General features: G+C 47.7%; 1 protein-coding gene across 1 annotated transcript; it reads left to right on the top strand.

Moving 5' to 3' along the window:
• The first annotated feature begins 9759 nt into the window (after nucleotides 1-9759).
• LOC123123133 (probable aldehyde oxidase 2) lies at nucleotides 9760-17992 on the top strand. Its single transcript, XM_044543582.1, has 8 exons — nucleotides 9760-10068; nucleotides 12908-14578; nucleotides 14833-15095; nucleotides 15240-15449; nucleotides 15575-15793; nucleotides 15886-16947; nucleotides 17034-17132; nucleotides 17216-17992. Exons 1-8 carry the CDS (start codon nucleotides 9906-9908, stop codon nucleotides 17633-17635), a joined length of 4107 nt encoding a protein of 1368 aa, XP_044399517.1. The 5' UTR covers nucleotides 9760-9905; the 3' UTR covers nucleotides 17636-17992.
• The last annotated feature ends 1727 nt before the right edge of the window (nucleotides 17993-19719 follow it).

Here is a 19719-nt window from a genome sequence, read left to right as displayed (position 1 = left end):
GACCATCAATTCAAGATACACACTGAACATTTTCTAAATATATGATGAACATTTTAATAATACACAATGTACATTATTGTATTATATGATGGTTTTTTTTTAGTATATGGCATTCATATTTGAAAAACAATATGTATAAATAGGCGGAACAATTTTCAAATTCGCATTGAACATTTTTCATAAAGTTGAGCAATGTTTTAATACATATTGAACATTTGTGTAGTATAGACTGAAATTTTATCAAAAACACAGTGACCATTTGCATTATTCGTCGAACAATTTCTAATATATGATGTACATTTTTATAATGCATGGTGAAGTTTTTTTAATATAGTGGAACATTTTCTTAATATAAGATGAACATTTTTCTAACACAGAATGTACTTTGTATAATACACGAAAACTAAGAAAAAGAAAACATAAAAGACGGGAAAGAAAAGAAATATAAACAATAAGAGAAAAAGGAAAAGGAAACAGAAAAACAGGAAATGACCGTGGGCCGGCCCCAAACTAGGGCGTCGGGAGGCCGAGGTTTGGCGAAGCATGCATGAGCAAAATTTTCAGAGCCCACTTTCTACCTTCTCCTTCATTCAAAGGTTTCTGCAGGATTTGGAGATGGCCCAAGTCACTGGGTGTGTGAAAATAAATGTTGACGGGGGCCTCTCGCGATCAGGAGAGCGGGGCGCAGTTAGTGCTGTTTGTAGGGATGGCATGAGCAAATTTATGGGAGCATCTGCTGTTGTGGTCGATGGTTTGGTTGATTCGGAGACACTTCAGGCAGTAGGTTGCAGCGAGGCACTGTCTTTGGCTTTTGATTTGAATATTTCAAGTGTCCAGGTGGCTACAGATTGCTTGCAAGTTGTCAGGAACATCAGGGAGCAGAACCCATGCAAATATAGCACAATCATCCATGAGTTCAACGCCAAGAAAAATAAGTTTCAGATAGTCGAGCTTGGACATGAAATGCGTGTATACAATATGGAAGCACATGCTTTGGTTAAAGCATCCACGTCGTTGGAGAGTGGCCGTCACTTGTGGCTCACCTCCCCACCCCCTATAATTTGTATTCCGGTTGACATTTTGCAGTAAATCTATAGGGTGTTTCTCAAAAAAAAAAAGAGTGTGTCAAATAGGATCTGCCAGGAGGAGTAAAAGATAGCGACCAAAGGCGAAGACGCTCTGTCTTAGGCCGGCCGATCTCAGGTAACGCCCACCGTGGGAGCTAAATGTAATGGCCCGTGTTCCGGGTCACACACATAAAAAGGAAAGGGTAATTTAGACTTAGAAAATAAAAAATACATAAAATGGAAAACAATGTTCATCACGAATTTTAGAGAAACAATTACTGCGTTAAATTTGAAAATGTCAACTGCTTATTAAAAACAATTGTCATGTATTTAAAAATGTTCGCTCAGTATGCCCGTCGCCTATTTAAGACTGCTCGTCGAGTATTTGAAATATGTTCGTTGGACAAACAAAATTTTCATCGTCTATTAGAAAAATAGTCATCGTATATTTTGAATATGTTCATCACATATTAAAAGTGATCGCTGACAAATATTCATTATATATTTGTAAAAAATGTTCAGAGAAGATTCATGAATATAAATATATAATGAATAGGAAAATTAAAAACACAAACATGAAAAACTGAAGAAAAAAAACATGAAGAACAAGAAACTAATAGACCAAATATTAAACCGGAGAGGAAAAAATGCACAAGTAATCTAATAGAAAAAATAAGAACGACAGACTAGGGAAACAGACAACCTGTTGTTACTTAGCAAACAGAATGAAGTGAACCCCAGTAGTATGAGTGATGTGATTAGAAAGATCTTCGACAACAATGCACACTAAAACTTTTTGATTAGCCAGTGAGGCTAATTACATCCAAACCTCTCAGTTGCAGCCGTAGAGCATCACGTAGGTGCATTGATACCCTCGCACCTCAGTTTTTATCAAGGTTTTTTTTTTCCACCATTTTTCCTTCTTTTGCTGTTCAAATACATGTTGACTATATTTAAAACATGTTGTACATTTTTGTATACACTCAAAATTTGCTTTTCATACAGGTTTTTGGAATAAATGATGGGCATTTTTTTTCAAATACATGTTTGAACATTTTCTTTTCCTTGTTGAACATTTCCTAATATGGGTTAAAAAACTTTAATGGTACAAAATACTTCTCTAAAATAATCCGAACTCATTTACATTTAATAAAAAAATACTTAAGAAGTCGCTGTCGTAGTTTTTAAACACGTGCACATTTTTTAAAAATTTCACAAACATTTTTAATGGTATGAAATAAATTTAAATTACACGAAGATATTTGACATTGTATAAACATTTTTATAAATAAATCGTGGGCATATTTTTTGAAATGGGTGAACATTTTCTCTAAATTTCACGATCATTTCTTTAGTGGTACAGATCATTTTTCCAAATTACGCGGATAGGTTTTTTACATTGTATAAACATGATTTTAAATGTCACAATGGCCCCCGATAATTAGCTCGCATAATTTTCAAATTGTTCTTGTAACTTTAAAAAAAATGCTCATGCCATTTAGAACAATGTTCACACATTTCACAAAAATGTTCATGATGTTTCAATAAATAGTTAACGTGGTTTTAAAAGTTGTTCGGACCACTAAAAAAATGTACATGCCATTTAGATTAATTTTTACACATTCAAAAAACCTTTTTTGTGGCATTTCATAAAATGATCAATCATGTGTTTAAAAAGTGTTCATGTCATTTCTAACAATATTGACACATTTGATAAAGTGTTCATGAGTGTTTTTGAAAAATGTTCAACATGTGTTAAAAAAATGTTTGTGCCATTCATCAAATTGTCAATCAAGGAACTCATACACAACCTTAGAATGATCTAATATAAATTTAATCCAAATTTTACTTACTTTACCTTGTAATTTTATGTTTGAATTGTAATATATTCTAAAAATCATTGTTGCATTGAAATAACTATTGAGTTATTGTTGCACTGTGATATTTATCTTTATTTATTTTCAATATTAGCACTATATAAAAGGATGAGGGCGGAAATTGGATGATCACGGTTGGAAGATCGGCACGCGGTTGGTTGTCCGTGGACAAGTCCGTACGTGTACACAGACATTTGCAGATGAAAATTTGGTGACGCGCGATTGAAGATGTCAAGAGAGTGACTCTAGCAAAGTCGTCATATGGGATATAAAGGTCGCGGTTGTTGTGCGCAAACACAGGGGCACATAGGCAGCCTCCCATGTTTTTCATTTTCTTTTTCTGTTTTTTTTGTTGCATCAACTTATAAATCCACACACTCAATTTCAGAGAGTAAACACTAATTTGACTACAAAGTGGTTACATAGGGGTAGAAAAGTCGTTTGGTGACATTTTGTTTACTAAACTGGTGACCTTTTATGTCTTGGGAGAAGCACTAGTTGCTCCCCATCACGAGGATATGTAATGTTGTGCATGACACATTCATATGTAACAATTTCACTTGCCCTCTACGTGCGATTGTATGATAGTCCGGTAACCTTGTCTCTGTGCCATTTTCTACCCGTTGTCGTCGAGGTCGAGGACACCTTTTCCAAGAGGGGGCAGGCCCAATAGGACATGATTCGTCCCGGTGATGTGACCATATTCATGTCGAATGTGCGCCGTCTGATGCGCTCCCTCTCCTCCGCCAAGTCCTTATGTTTCTCCTCGTACTGGAGCCAGATGCTTGCAACGCCCTCCCGACATCAGTATGCTTGAAGATTTCGCCAGGGCAGACAACCGAGATGTGAGCATCATAACACTCATCCCATTCCTCCTTAACAAAGAGGCGACAGGGCAGCACGTGGCCCCCGGTATGAGTTGCTTGGGTGAGTCCTCACCTGCTCATACGGGATCTGTACGTAGCCGTGATGGATATCCCAAATAATGGCTTGTGTTCTGGTATTGCAATCTGGTCACTCATCCTGCTCTGCAGCCTCCTCACTTGTGTCATGGCAATGCCCCACTTTTGTTCCTTGGCAATTAGGAGAACTTTCTTCGACGCTTTTCCTCCTCGCCCAAGATCCGCTCCGCCTCTAAGAGTGGGGTCTAGTACGGCCACGGGGAAAGCGACATGGCGACAGGAAGGAAGAAAGTGGCTAGACACAATGATGTTGGAAGTGAAGGTAGTGAGCTATTCGGCAATGAAGACTACCTTTTTGTAGTAAGGGCGCGAACGGCGGGTATCAAGAAAATACGGTAGCCGCCAGGAAAATATGGTGGGGTAGCCGTGGACAATTGGCACGCGATGGTTGCCATTAATTCTCGTTTCATAGTCATCTGCCATTAGCGGGCAGAGGAGAAGGGCCACACAGAAGGCTAAGGAGGAAGATGAAGCTTCCTTCCCGCGTGAGCGGTTGATGGATGACGCGCCCTTCAAATCAGCGCCATCAGTGTTCTAATATGGAGGCTCGTAGACTCGATACGAAGTGTTCTTCATAAACTATGACAACCATGCTAGAGTGTTTGTTGTCAAATGCTATTATATCGATCGATCAGACCGATATGATGAGTGTGATAGAGTTGCTCTTAGCTAGTCGAAGAAACGAGTCTCTACTGAGTGAGGCGTCGCAGAGGCCGGGCTCCATGGAGCCTGTTTTACCAAAAGAAAATCAGAATATACTTAAAAGTTTCAAAAAATTGATATACAAATACATATGAATGTTCGTCATTTTTTTAAAAAAAATCATCAGGTAATTTGATTATTTGCATGCTACACAAAAAGGATAAATATCTTGCCCAAAAACAACAAAGATAAAGCCCATTTTAATCTGTGTATTTATCTTTTTTATATACATTACATGTTGACATATATGTTCATGAAATTTATACGTGTATACTACAAATAAACATCTATGTATATACCTTTTTTCAGATATTTTTCAATGTGTGGAAATAGTATTTTCGCTGAAAAAAAACTAAAGAGCTCTGTGGAGCTCGGCCTCTGCTATGCTTTTTTTTCGGTCTCTACTTGGCTACGCCCCTCTGTTTTCGCGGGATCGATCTTGCTGCGCGCCTCCATTTTGTACTCCATCTCAGCTCGGCAGCCGGAGCCTCGGTCGGGGAGGGGGGTCGAGGTGGATCGGGCTCTGGAGATAGCGCCTGCGCCCCGTCCGTGGACGGACGCCTTGGTGGCACGTACACTGACTACCAGCTCGCGCGCCGTGGATTCGGTCGCGGCACGAGCCGACGAGCCCGGCCGGAAATCCGCCGCCCGCCTTGGACGACCTTTCAGGCTCATCGGTATGGCCACTTGAATGCGCTTGCTTCGTTTGAATAAAGGTAAACGCCCATGTCATGTCGTGACCACCGCTTCCCAGGCCAGGCCGCATTTGTCGGTCAGTAGGACATCACGATCGAAGAGCACTCTCGCTAGTCTCCACTCTGGCTGACACTGAAAGAGATGCTTGAGCCCGTCACGCATGACGCGAGAGTCCGGCAGATAGATAGATATTAGATACGATCTTCTCGGCGCCGAATGGAACCAGCCACGAACGTGTCACGTTGACCCCAGCCCGCGCCGGACCTCGTGGTGGGGAAGCAGGCGACACGGCCGCATTATCCGGCGGCGCATGCATATCGCACTTGCGCGGACGCCGTGGCGGCACGTAGCGCGCGGCCAGGGTTGGTTTGGTCACCCACGGAACGGAACGAGCCCGGTTATCGTGTGGGGATGGGTGAGCTGCATGGCATGGCGTTCTTTTCCGTGGACGACTGGTCAGTCTACTCCCATCCCTTCAGAACAGAAGGCTTGAGCCGAACAATTATCGGTGGCTGCGTACATTTGCACCGGGGGTGTTGATTTGGTCGTGCCCGTCGTTACCAATCGACCGGGGCAAGTTCTTCGCACCGTGTACCATCACTTTAATTCAAGTTTCGGCGGCGTTACCGTGGCGCACACATACGCACATCTATAGCCGGAGCCTCGGGCAAGCTCGACCAAGAGGAGGAACCGGCGGACAAAGGTGGCAGACAAGAAAGCCGCTGCTTGCTACGCTGCCGAGGCGGCCGCGTTGCGTGCCGCGACGACAAGGAGTCCAACGTCGACAAGGCGCACGCCCTCATGTTAGGGTTGTGCCGACCCCCGCCGGCCATTTTCTCGGTCGCTACCATGCGCCATGGCCGCGGCTAGCACATGCTCGTCGGCCGTTCATCCTCCATAGTATTGTTCCCCGAGCTCGTCCGTCACATCGGAGACGCCCGGGTATCGTGCGCCGCCGCTGCATGGCCATGGCCAGACCCGGTTCTCCACGTCACTGGACGGTAGCGTGGTCACGCCGGCCACCCCCGCCATCCCAACCGCGGGCGTCATCAACCTCAACATGACGCCGGGGTACAGTGGCGCTGGCAAGCCATCAGATGGGACGCAAAGGAAGCAGCCTCGAAAGATTCCTACATCCAATCTTGTCTGCTCCCGCAAACTGTTTGATGAAATGCCACTGCCGACGCCGACGGTCGACGACCCTGACTACGCCACTTTCATGGAGAACGTCATCTTCAAGGGCATGGCCAGACCTTCAATGTCGACGGTCAAGGCCATGCTTTCGATCCCAACGCGACCCAAAGCCAGGACGACCGCAACCAGTATGGTGACGACCTATTCGGTGGCCATGATGAGATGAGATGGACGACCATGGCAACTCATGGCATGAAGATGATGACTTGTATTGTGAAGATGAGATCGACATTGCGGAGGAGCCATTGGTGTTTATCGATGAGCTCACCCAAAGGGCCGAGGCACAAAAGAGGAGGCAAAGCATTCACACGGGATCATACACCCAAGAGGAGGACACTTTGGTTTGCCAGAGTTGGATGGAGATAGGCCAAGATCCCACAAAAGTTGGCGAGAAAAAGGGATCCGTCTTTTCGACGAGAGTAACGAAGTAAGTTTGCCCCATACCAATTAGTGAGCACCCGTGGCATCAACTCAATCCAAAAAAGATGGGGTTCATTCAACAAGAGTGCAACAAGTATTGTGCCGCGCTTGAGAGCGTCCAAGCCCGTCCCGTGAGTGGCCTAGGCGTTGATGACTTGGTATGAACCTCTCCTATTTTTATTGCATGCCATCTTCATGTTTCATGCATCTTGTGTCCTTCCATGTTACAATTGCGGTATCATTATGTAGGCAGCTGGCTTTGTTGTCGGCTTGTATGAACCTCGGCCGCTGGCGTGAACTATGGACGCTGGCATTATGTTGTTTTGCAAAAATTGCATGTGCCTGGACAAGATACAGCCGAAATGCGGCCGCGTGTTGGGCGCACGGCCGGTGCATCCACAAATCCGGACAAAACGGACGTTTGTTTGGGGTTGTGCGATGGAGTTGCCCTTAGAGCATCTAAAGCCGGGCACCCCAAACCGGCCTCAAACGCCCACGCGGTCCGCCCGGTCACTGACCGGTCATGATTTTTTGACCTAGACGGCCTCAAACGAGCCTCAAACGCCCAGATTGATCGGCACCCCTCATATCCAACCCAAATATGGGGCGGATATGGGGTGGTCTGGGCACGCCCGGACGCATCCACCTGACAAGCCCGGCCCACCACCGACCCCACGGATGTCCCACAAAAACCCATCCGGCTCATCGCTCTAAAACCCTAACTCACTCACACTCTCCTCTCTTGCTCCGTCCTCTCCTCTCCCCGCATCGATTCCGATCGAATCCGGCGCAATGTCGAGCTCCGACAGCCGGTCCGACTCCAAGCTGGACCCGGACTATGACCTTGTCCTCCGCATCGCCTTGGAGTGGTCCAAGGTGGAGACCAGGGGCAGCTCCGGATCAGCAGCCTCGCCGCAGACGCAGCTCGGACGCCGGCGCTGGCCCCTCCCGGCCCATGCGCAGCTCCGACAGGCGGCCTGCGCAAACCGCGCCTCCCCTACACCGTCCCCTGCCCCGTCCGGCTGCTGCTCCCCCACGTGGGCAGTGGTGGGTGCTTGTGCGCTCCCCGCCAGCCCGGACGCACACGCCGAAATCAAAGGCACACGCCACCCGCCGCGAGCGGCAACGGGAAAAGGGAGAGGGAGGCGGAGCAGTCCACGCGCTGCCGCAGCGGGATGCAGGCGGAGCTCAACGAGGACGCATGGCTCCTCGAATGGGCCTACCACCTGTGATCTTTTGAACATCCGTTGATGATCTTTTGGTGATCGGAACGTGCATTTCTGTCGGATTCTATGTTTGTGTGATGATTTACGTTGTTTCTACCTACGTTGCATGTTAGTATAGATATGAGAGACCGGATATGAGATACATAGATGTGAACAATAGAATTTGAGGAGTGCCCGATCAATGACCACGGACACACCCGGACATCTGAGGGCCTTGATTTATAGGTCACGGCTGTAGATGCTCTTACATCTTGACCCGAAAATAGACCATACGCGCGGTCGATACAATAATGATGCTAGAACTACAGAATCCTCCTCCTGATTTGATGATCTGATGTCATTTGTCTTGATAAGTCGATGCATCTAGCCACCTGTACCGAGTGGGTGTGCAGCAGAGACGCGAACTAGCTACTCCTTCCAGGATGGTAATTTTTTTTTTCATATAGTAGTACTAACAATCGGCATCTGTCAGTTAAGTCTAGGGAGCAGACACGGGAGTTCCCGAGAGAGAGATAATATTCGCGTCACGCGTTTGACTAGGCCGGGCGAGATCATGTGGCAGCGCCGCCCGCATCGCATCGCATCGCACCGCACCACGCGAATCGTCTCCGCGGGCCGCTGTGCTACGTGCTTGCCTGCTACTGCCTCCTCCGTTTTAAAATATAGTGCTTCCTTTTTTTCCGTGCTTTAATTTTAACCATAAATTAACCAACAAGATCGACTGCGGCGGGGGCAAAAGTTATATCAGTGAATTCGTATTCAAAAGAGAGTGCACATCAAACGGCAAACGCAGGCTTCACACTCTCATACCCCCGCTCGTAATATAAGAGCATTTTTGACACACTAATGTAGAAAGAGCTTTTATATTTAAGAACGGAGGGAGTAAAATATAATTACCCCCCAACACCGACACGTAGGAAACCTCACGCTAATGCAGATCGGCACCGGCCAATGCCTCGTGATCGGCGAACGAGCACAAGTATAATATGGTGATATAGACGGGTTGTAAGACTTAATATATTACTCCCTCTGTAAACAAATATAAAAACGTTTAGATCACCGTTTCAGTGACCTAAACGCTCTTAAATTACTTTACGGAGGGAGTATATTTTTACTAAGTTGAAGAAGAGAGAAGAGATGCGGCTGTAGATTTACAGCCGGCTGTGGCAGTAGAACTTTGTGAGAGTGTGCGGTAGATCGTGTGATAATAAAATGAGAGCAAACAAAGCTTTGCCCGCCACTCGCGCTTTCGCGTACTAATAAATATTATCATCACCTTCCCCGTCCTTTGGATCTCTTGCGTAGAGAGTGGAGTAGGAGTGCCAGTAGTACCACTGATTGACTGGTACAAACATCAGAAAAAGGTTCACGAGAAGCTAGCATCGCAGTCGCAGCACAGGTACCCACACAGTGTGCAATGGCCTCGATCGATCGCTCCGTTCCACCGGATTCGATTCTTGGATCGCACACGACGATCGATCTACCGCGCCCATTTCCCCTTGACCTCCACGTGAGCGCAGAGTACGTGCGCGATGAGCGCAGGCTCACGCCATTTCCCGTCGCTTTCCTCCGGTTCAACGTCACTGCATAGCTAGCCACTAGCAAAGTCCCTCGCGCGCTATACTGCTCTAGCCGAGCCCTGTATAAAGGGTAGAGCTATAGCCGGCGGCCGGCCTCAGCGCACTTGGTGAGGGAATTCCCTTGGTGAGTGGTGCACCTGGATCCAGGAGGAAGCTGTTGGCAGTGGAGAGAGAGAGAGAGATGGGGTCGTTGGGGAAGGATGCGGCGTCGGCGGGGGAGCGGGTGGTGCTGGCGGTGAACGGCGTGCGGCGCGAGGCGGCCGGCGTCGACCCGTCGACGACGCTGCTGGAGTTCCTCCGCACGCGCACGCCCGTCCGGGGGCCCAAGCTCGGCTGCGGCGAAGGTGAGCACCACCAAGACCAACCGGCTCTCCATTCCATTAGCTAGCTATGGTTTAATCCTTGCAGTTTCGATCGGTGAGAATCTTATCGGATGAATAGCCCAAAGCCCGGACCCAACGAGCCGACGGGAGTTGATCTGCCATCGTTTTCAGATTACCGACCGGACTCCTGCTCCTGGATCGCCTGGTCGCCGATCTCCACCCACGCGCTCCACACGCGCGCGCAGGCGGAGGGAGAGGGAAGCAAAATAGGTGGCGGTAGGAGTTTCTGCACACGTGCACCTAGGCACCACGGCACATACACGCATAGACATATCCACAGTACCCGTTCTTGGGCCATCGACCACATCGGCGCCGCTTGTTCTCTTCATTTTGTGCGACCTACTACGGTCGCTACCAGCGCTAGCGCTCATTCATCACGAACCACAAAAATGCCTCCTCCTCGGCGCACACCGGTTCTAGCTAGGACCCATCATGTCTGTGTGGAATATAGGCCCAGTTCTTTTGCCAAAATCTGGGGATTCTCTCAGAATTCAACCCCTACCCAGCTTTTCCTAGTTCTTTTACAATCCTATCTAGTTAGGGGCTTTAAGATTCTGGTAGAAGCTGGGTAGGGGTTGGATTCTGGCAAAAGAATCCGGGCCTTATTCTGTTTGCTCTCTTCTTTTTGTGCTGCCTGGCTAGCCAGCTATCATTATCGTCCATTCATCGACGCACCACGAGTCCACAAGTATGTATGTCGGGGCACTTTCCAACTGCTCTCAACACTTTGACAGCACAAACGGCAATCAAAGAGAGTACCTAGTGAAAACCGCCGGTCTTCATTGTATTTTGTGTTAAATTTTGATTAAAGATTTAACTGTATGCATGCTTGAAATTGACACATTCTTTCAAGCCCACCCGGCTAGCGATGATTCGGGGATTCAGTACTCCTCCGATCCATATTACTAGTTCTACTATAGCTGCGACAATTAATAATGGGATCGGAGGAGCGAAGCAGTATCTTTCGCTTTATGTTTGAGATAACATATAGTATTAAGAAGGAGTGAAAAGGCCGGATACGCTAGCTGCCGTCCTACTTTTCTGCTAGTGGAGCAGGCATGCAACGCGAGCATGCACCTATCCCAAATTATTGGACCTTTTACTCTCCGATTTGCAATTGTTTATCTTCTTTGCTAGGTGGTCAGGTCCCATACGCTGCATCATCCTGCAGCTAACCATCTTAGAAAACATATATATATATATATATAGCGGCAGTCTAGTCAGTAGCATGCTTTGGCCCATATCATTGTCCCAGATGCTTCTTGATAATGACTTTACATAAACAACACACTAATCAGACCACAGGATCCACACAAACACACACACACACACAAACAAAAAAAAAACAAGAGAAACTTTATAATTGCCGTAGGCTCCACAATTGACTGTTGTTGTAGCGGAAACTCAGATGATTTCACAAAAATCTGTACTCGCTCCGACAGTTGTTTGTTCACCAAATCAAAATAAAATAAAACATGGTTTTGTTTAACCCTAGCTAGGTAAACATACTCCCTCCGATCCTTTTTAGTTTGCATATAAGTTTTGTCTAAAGTCAACGTAGAGACCAAACTTATACAAAAAAGTATCAACATTCAGAATGCCAAATCAATATTTTTAGATTCATTATGAAATGTAGTTTCAAGTTGACATTTTTTAATAGAAATGTGGTCAAACTTTGCAAAGTTTGACTTGACATAAGTCTAATATGCGGAGTAAAAAGGACCGGAGGGTTCTCTAACTGAATTTGCAATTCTACACCTGCAATGTCATTATGTACCGCATGAGAAATGCACCGATGTAAATCTTGATCCATAAGCATACCACATAAAGTGAATTTGTAGAAATTAAATATCCCATGAGTACGGAATTTAGAAATAATCTTGTTCACCTTAAAGCGCGAGCCATCAATGGAAGTATCATTGAATTTTTTTAGATCAAAAGTATTACTACAACAACTCGTCATTATTTTAGTATAAAATAAAAGACATGACATTTTATATAAAAACGTATAAGATAAAAAAAAATCTTTAAGTACTGAAAAAACAACTTCAAGTATGCGTAATGAACTAAGAGAGTACTTAATTATGAGACAATAATAATTAACATATTTAAGGGAGGTGACAATTCTTCACAGCCATCGGATAAATACTTAACGAAATTGGACTAAACGGTTTGGACGACTCAAATGAAAAATATCCCAAGTAACTCATGCTTTTAAAATCGGTAAAATACATACACAAATGTACAGTATACCAATTGCTAAATATGTGCATCTTTTGGTCCTGGCCTTGGCCTTCTTTTGTTGTGGGTGGTAGCTCCACCACTTGCCTCCATGAACATTAAACCATAAAAGAATATCTTAAAGTTTCATAAGGTCTAATTCGTTTTACAACATATATAAGATGTCAACACATATGTTCATGTTTTCTATCTGTGTGCAAACGTTTCATAGAGACATGATAGGTCACAATACTTTTGTCCTTCGCATTTAACTCCAGACATCTAAAAGAACACAAACATATATTCCTTCCGTCCCAAAATAAGTGACTCAACTTTGTACTAATTTTAATATAAAGTTAGTACAAACTTGAATCACTTATTTTGGGACGGAGGGAGTACATGCCTATTTTTTTTCTTCTGATTTTTTACATTCAACCAATTATTTGTTCTATTCAGGAGCAAATTATCCCATTCAGCAAATATTTCTTTTATGTTTTTGAAGGAAATGTTCTTTCTCATTATATGATTCGTCTCGCTCTGGTGTGTTTCTAAATTAACGACGTCACGTTGCTGCGTGCAGGTGGGTGCGGCGCATGCGTGGTGCTCATCTCCAAGTACGACCCGACCACCGACGAGGTGACCGAGTTCTCGGCGAGCTCCTGCCTGACGCTCGTCGGCAGCCTGAACCACTGCTCGGTCACCACCAGCGAGGGCATCGGCAACACCCGCGATGGCTACCACCCCGTCCAGCAGCGCCTCGCCGGCTTCCACGCCTCGCAGTGCGGCTTCTGCACCCCCGGCATGTGCATGTCCATCTTCTCCGCGCTCGTCAAGGCCGACAAGCCCGGCGCCGCCGGCGAGCCAGCCCCGCCGCCAGGGTTCTCCAAGCTCACGTCGTGCGAGGCCGAGCACGCAGTCTCCGGCAACCTCTGCCGATGCACCGGCTACAGGCCCATCGTCGACGCCTGTAAGAGCTTCGCCGCCGACGTCGACCTCGAGGACCTCGGGCTCAACTCTTTCTGGAAGAAAGGCGCCGACCGTGCCGAGGTCGGCAAACTGCCGGAATACTCCAGTGGCGCCGTCTGCACATTCCCGGAGTTCCTCAAGTCTGAGATCAAGGCCTCCGTTGATAATCAGACGAACAATGTGCCGGCTGCGATCGCCGGCGAAGACGGCTGGTACCATCCCAGGAGCATCCAGGAGCTCCATAGCCTCTTCGACTCCAACTGGTTCGACGAAAAGTCAGTCAAGATCGTGGCATCAAACACCGGCGCCGGAGTGTACAAGGATCAAGACCTCTACGAAAAGTACATCGACATCAAAGGGATACCGGAGCTTTCGGTCATCAACAGGAGCAACAAGGGGGTGGAGATCGGGGCAGCCGTGTCCATCTCCAAAGCCATCGAGGTCTTCTCCGATGGCACCCCGGTCTTTAGAAAGATCGCCGGTCACCTGAGCAAGGTGGCCTCGCCGTTCGTCCGCAACACGGCGACCGTCGGCGGGAACGTGATCATGGCGCAGCGGCTGCAGTTCCCATCTGACATCGCCACCGTTCTTCTCGCCGCCGGCTCCACCGTCACCATCCAGACGGCTTCCAAAATGCTGTGCCTGACGCTGGAGGAATTTCTGGAGCAGCCTCCCTGTGATGCCAAGACCATACTGCTCAACATATTTGTCCCTGACTGGGGTTCAGACAATGTCATCTTCGAGACCTCTCGTGCAGCACCCAGACCATTCGGCAATGCTGTGTCCTATGTGAATTCTGCATTCCTGGCAAGGACTTCAGGGGATGCAGCATCAGGGGAGCTCATTGTCGATGAAATCTGCCTCGCGTTCGGCGCCTACGGTGTCGGTCATGCGAGCCGGGCTCGGAAGGTGGAGGAATTCTTGAAGGGGAAATCAGTGAGTGCATCTGTGATACTTGAAGCGGTTCGGTTGCTGAAAGATGTGATCTCGCCGTCAGAAGGCACCACACACCCTGAGTACAGAGTCAGCCTGGCGGTCAGTTTCTTGTTCAGTTTCCTGTCTTCACTTGCTACCGACCTGGATGAACCGGCGAAGGCTATTACTCCCAATGGCATATCTACTAATGGAACCATGAATGGCAATGGCGCGTCCTCCCTGGAGAAGCAAAGTAAGGTTGGCAGCGATGATTTGCCGATCCGTTCAAGGCAAGAACTGGTTTTCACCGAAGAATATAAACCTGTCGGCAAGCCAACCACGAAAGCGGGTGCTGAGCTACAAGCTTCTGGTATACTCCAATACTCTTATTCCAGTGAGCTTTTACAGTGTTTTTTTTAAGGAATTCTTACAGGGTTTATGGTTACCTTTTCTTCTGCTGTTCCGCATACTGTAAACCAAGATCTTTTTGCTAGTCATTCTGAACCATTTGGTAGTTCTTTTTGTTCATTGTACTTTAGCTAGTCCAACCAATGCAGAACCATCTGCTATGTTTCATCTGCTATTCTGAAACATGCACTTAACGATATTATTGGTCTTGTTCAGGGGAGGCTGTGTATGTTGATGACATCCCATCTCCCAAGGATTGCCTCTACGGAGCATTTATCTACAGCACACACCCTCATGCCCATATCAAAGGTGTCAACTTCAAATCATCTCTGGCATCAAAAAAGGTCATCACGGTCATCTCCGCAAAGGACATTCCTGCCGGTGGAAGGAATATTGGATCCAGCTTCCCGGGGCTAGGAGACGAAGCGCTCTTCGGTGATCCGGTTTCTGAATTCGCTGGTCAAAATATTGGCGTTGTGGTACCTACTTCTGAACCACTTGAACTCAGTTTCAGTCTTTCAGAAAAAAAAAATGCACACAACCAATAGTACTCAATGTTTTACCCAAAATTTTGAGGTATAGAACTGACCATATTATTATCGTGTTGGTTTGCCATCAATCAGATTGCTGAAACCCAGAAGTACGCCTATATGGCGGCGAAGCAGGCCGTCATCGAGTATAGCACCGAGAATCTCGAGCCGCCCATTCTGACAATAGAGGATGCCATCCAACATGACAGCTACTTCCATCCTCCCCCATTTTTGGCTCCTAAGCCAATTGGGGATTTCGAGCAAGGGATGTCTGAAGCTGATCACAAGATTTTATCAGGAGAGGTACATAGTTCAGTTTAGCAGGATGTTTGTCTATATTCGTAGTTTCAGACAAGGATCATTACATCATAGTTTCAGAAAAGGATCATTACATACTCACAACTAGCATCATTATCAATTTTCAACAGGTGAAACTTGAATCACAATACTACTTCTACATGGAGACTCAGACAGCCTTGGCCGTCCCTGACGAAGATAACTGCATCACCATCTACGCCTCGACGCAGATACCCGAGGTCACGCAGAATGTCGTCGCGGACTGCCTCGGCATTCCGTACCACAATGTTCGCATCATCACAAGAAGAGTTGGCGGCGGCTTCGGCGGGAAGGCGATGAAAGGATGCCATGTAAGTGGAAGCCCCAACCATTCAAACACATTTTACATCAACAAAAAGTTGTACAATCTTCTGACCATGGAGGAAATGTTTGTGTTTTTCAGGTGGCATGTGCGTGTGCAGTTGCAGCGTTCAAGCTGCGGCGCCCTGTTCGGATGTACCTCGACCGCAAGACGGACATGATCATGGCCGGAGGGCGGCACCCGATGAAGGTGAAGTACTCCGTGGGGTTCAAGTCGGACGGCACACTCACGGCGCTCCACCTCGACCTGGGGATCAACGCCGGGATATCGCCGGACGTGAGCCCGGCGCTCCCGTCGGCCATCGTCGGTGCTCTCAAGAAGTACAACTGGGGCGCCCTGGCCCTGGACGTCAAGGTGTGCAAGACGAACGTCTCGTCCAAGTCGGCCATGCGCGGCCCCGGGGACGTGCAGGGCTGCTTCATCGCGGAGGCCATCATCGAGCACGTCGCGTCGGCGCTCGCCGCCGACACCAACACCGTCCGGAGGAAGAACCTCCACGGCTTCGAGAGCCTCACGAAGTTCTACGGCGACGCCGCCGGCGAGGCCTCGACGTACAGCCTCGTTGAAATCTTTGACAAGCTGGCCTCGTCGCCGGAGTATCGGACCAGGGCGGCCGCGGTGGAGCGGTTCAACGGCGGGAGCAGGTGGAAGAAGCGGGGCATCTCCTGCGTGCCGATCACGTACGAGGTGAGGCTCCGGCCGACGCCCGGGAAGGTGTCCATCATGAACGATGGATCCATCGCTGTCGAGGTCGGTGGCGTGGAGATCGGGCAGGGGTTATATACCAAGGTGAAGCAGATGACGGCGTACGGGCTGGCTGAGCTCTGCTCCGACGCCGACGGGCTCCTTGACAAGGTGCGTGTCATCCAGGCCGACACGCTGAGCATGATCCAGGGTGGCTTCACCGGCGGGAGCACCACCTCCGAGACCAGCTGCGAGGCGGTCCGTCTGTCGTGCGCCACGCTCGTGGAGCGGCTCAAGCCCATCAAGGAGAGCCTCGAGTCCAAGTCCGGCGCCCCTGCGCCATGGAAGGCCTTGATTACCCAGGCGACCATGGCGAGCGTGAACCTGTCGGCGCAGGCGTACTGGACTCCTGACCCAGCCTTCGTGAAGTACATCAACTACGGAGCCGCCGTCAGCGAGGTACCATGATCGATGATCCAAACTCCAAAGATCCAAATCGCAACAAGGGATCCTGATTTCTGATTGGGAAATTGCCCGAATTGCAGGTGGAAATCGACGTGCTGACTGGGGGCACGACGATCCTGAGGAGCGACCTGGTGTACGACTGCGGGCAGAGCCTGAACCCGGCGGTGGACCTCGGCCAGGTGAGCTCGCCGCCGATCGGCACAACCACTTGCTGTTGCTGAAGATTGTTGTAACCTGAATTGTTTTTCGGTTGATGGATCAGGTGGAGGGCGCATTCGTGCAAGGCGTTGGGTTCTTCACAAACGAGGAGTACACGACGAACGCCGACGGGCTGGTGGTGAACGACGGCACCTGGACGTACAAGATCCCCACGGTGGACACCATCCCGAAGCAGCTCAACGTGGAGCTCCTTACCAGCGCGCGCGACAAGAAGCGGGTGCTCTCCTCCAAGGCGTCCGGCGAGCCGCCGCTGCTGATGGCGGCGTCGGTGCACTGCGCGATGCGGGAGGCTATCAGGGCGGCCCGGAAGGACTTCTCGGCCAGCTCGCCGCTGACGTTCCAGATGGACGTGCCGGCCACCATGGCCGACGTCAAGGAGCTCTGCGGCCTCGACGTCGTGGAGAGGCACCTCCAGAGCCTCTCCTCTGCGGCCGCCGGTCCCAACGCCGGCGTCAAGGCCTGATGGTACTATGTGTAAGTTATGTAGAAACGTGACACGTGTACTGTAATGACACGACCGAAGGTTTGGGACGCTGCTTGTCTGCGGTGTGTATAGAAACAGGAGATCATACAGCTATGGACGTGCATCAATCTTAAGCGTCGGATTTCATCTAACGGCAGACATGCACGTGCTTGGATTCTGCTTGAAAGAAGATCTTCAGTTTCTGTTACAAATCTGAGCAGTGGTGTACCCATCCCTGAGGTAGATCAAAGTTACTCCCCTCGCTCAGTGTTGGAGATTGATCACAAACCGGGAGTCCATTTGTGCTCGCATTTTGAAGGCAAAATATGTTGAGTGAATTCCGGTTTTTATCCCTTATTTTGACATTTTTGATACTAATTACCCAATTTAGTGAGATTTCATCCGTTTTATCACATTTAACAAAAAATGCTGCCACAATTACCTTGTTTAAAATTTTGTGAGCATTCTGACCGGCCGGTCATAATTGTTAGGTCCAGTTGGCATGCGACGTGAGTGGTTTTTCCTGGCTATTTTTCGCACTGCTGAACCGGGTCGTGCAACTTCTCCCGGCCGGCTCAGCCCGAAGGCGGTCGCTCGCGTCACGTCCAACCCACAACACCCAAGTTGGCCGCGCGCCACGCCCGCCTCCCGTGGCTTCTCGTTTGCGTTGCTGTCCATAATCAAACATGCAAACTGATTTCCGGATAAGCATCAAATTCCTATAGCATGTTGATCATGGCTGCATCATCTGTTAACTCAACCATGGAGTTCCCGTTGGCCACCTTCTTCTAATAATAAACATTGTCCCAAGGGTTGGAATACAATTCCTTGATTTTTCTCCTTTATATCAAAATAAATAATGAAATTTATGCAGAAACGTGATACGTGTGTACTGTAAATGACACGAGCGAAGGTTTGGGACGCTGCTTGTGTGCGGGTGTGTATAGAAGAGAAGGGAGAATGCAGCTAGCGACGTGGATCAATCTTAAGCGTTGGATTTCATCTAACGGCAGACATGCACGTGCTTGGATTCTGCTTGAGGATAAAAAGACTTCAGTTCCTGTTACAAATCTGGGTGATGGTATGAAGTCAAGGACTGTCGGAATACTGTTAAAATAAATTTCCTAAATTCTTGACGGTGCACGCGCATAATTTAGTGAAAACGAACGGCCGAGCTACGCGACAAAACAAATTGAAAAGACCGCAACACTCTACATACAGTGGCGGAGGTACGGGACTGTCGTACAAGTGTTGCATGCAACACTTTGTGTGCATTTAATTTCATTTCACAAAAATTAGAAAGTCATATTTCTTAAACCACACATCAAAATTAAGATCTGTTTTTGCAGTGAAGATCGTAGTGATGAGATCTTTGAAACTTGATCTTGCATGGATATATTTCGACAAAAAAATTTCGATGACAACTTTGATGCAATATGATGCAACTTTATTATTACATGATGTAACTTCAGTACTACATGGAGTAAGTTTTTTCCAAACCAAATTTTTGGAGCTCCTATGAGGTTGCATCGTAGCAACTAGCAACCATGAAAACCAGCTTTTTGTCATGTGTAGCTAGTTTGTTGCCTCGTGGATGTGTAGTTTTCTCCATTGGCACGTCATGTCCCACCTACTTAATCTGTTGTTTCAGTCAATTGCTAGTAGTTCATGTGCAACTCCGTCACTTTCGTACTTGTGGATGTGCAATTTTAGTTGGTGGGGGCAACAAACGAAGTTGCACATACTCTGCTAGACAGTTGGTGGGTGTACCATACTAAGTTGCACATCTCACTGGCAGAGATAGTTGGATGGTGAAAACCGCACATCCATAAGGGCAATAAAAAGTTGCATATAAGCATGGCGTAGAAGTTGCACATCTCAATGGCAGGGATGGTTTGTACATGATGCTAACAGGGAAAACTACATATCAACGGGGTACAGGGAAGTTGCACATTACTATTAGGCAGTTGGCTAAGGCAGTATCCGAAGTTGCATATCCACTGGTAGGTAGTTGGTCGAGTGTGATAGCCTGGCTTATTAGGGATGATAGACTACTCATATCAATAAGGAATTCCTTCTTTTCC

Source organism: Triticum aestivum, chromosome 5D, assembly GCF_018294505.1.
Source record: "Triticum aestivum cultivar Chinese Spring chromosome 5D, IWGSC CS RefSeq v2.1, whole genome shotgun sequence".
NCBI lineage: Eukaryota > Viridiplantae > Streptophyta > Magnoliopsida > Poales > Poaceae > Triticum > Triticum aestivum.
This window is presented reverse-complemented; position numbering and strand designations above follow the sequence as displayed.

What these genes read in the sequence shown, in the direction of transcription:
- LOC123123133 (XM_044543582.1), top strand. Translation starts at nt 9,906, where the DNA reads ATGGGGTCGTTGGGGAAGGATGCGGCGTCGGCGGGGGAGCGGGTGGTG. An exon ending in GTCAAAATATTGGCGTTGTG is followed by an intron (nt 15,096 to 15,239) that starts GTACCTACTTCT and finishes GCCATCAATCAG; the next exon opens with ATTGCTGAAACCCAGAAGTA. An exon ending in CGGCGGTGGACCTCGGCCAG is followed by an intron (nt 17,133 to 17,215) that starts GTGAGCTCGCCG and finishes TTGATGGATCAG; the next exon opens with GTGGAGGGCGCATTCGTGCA.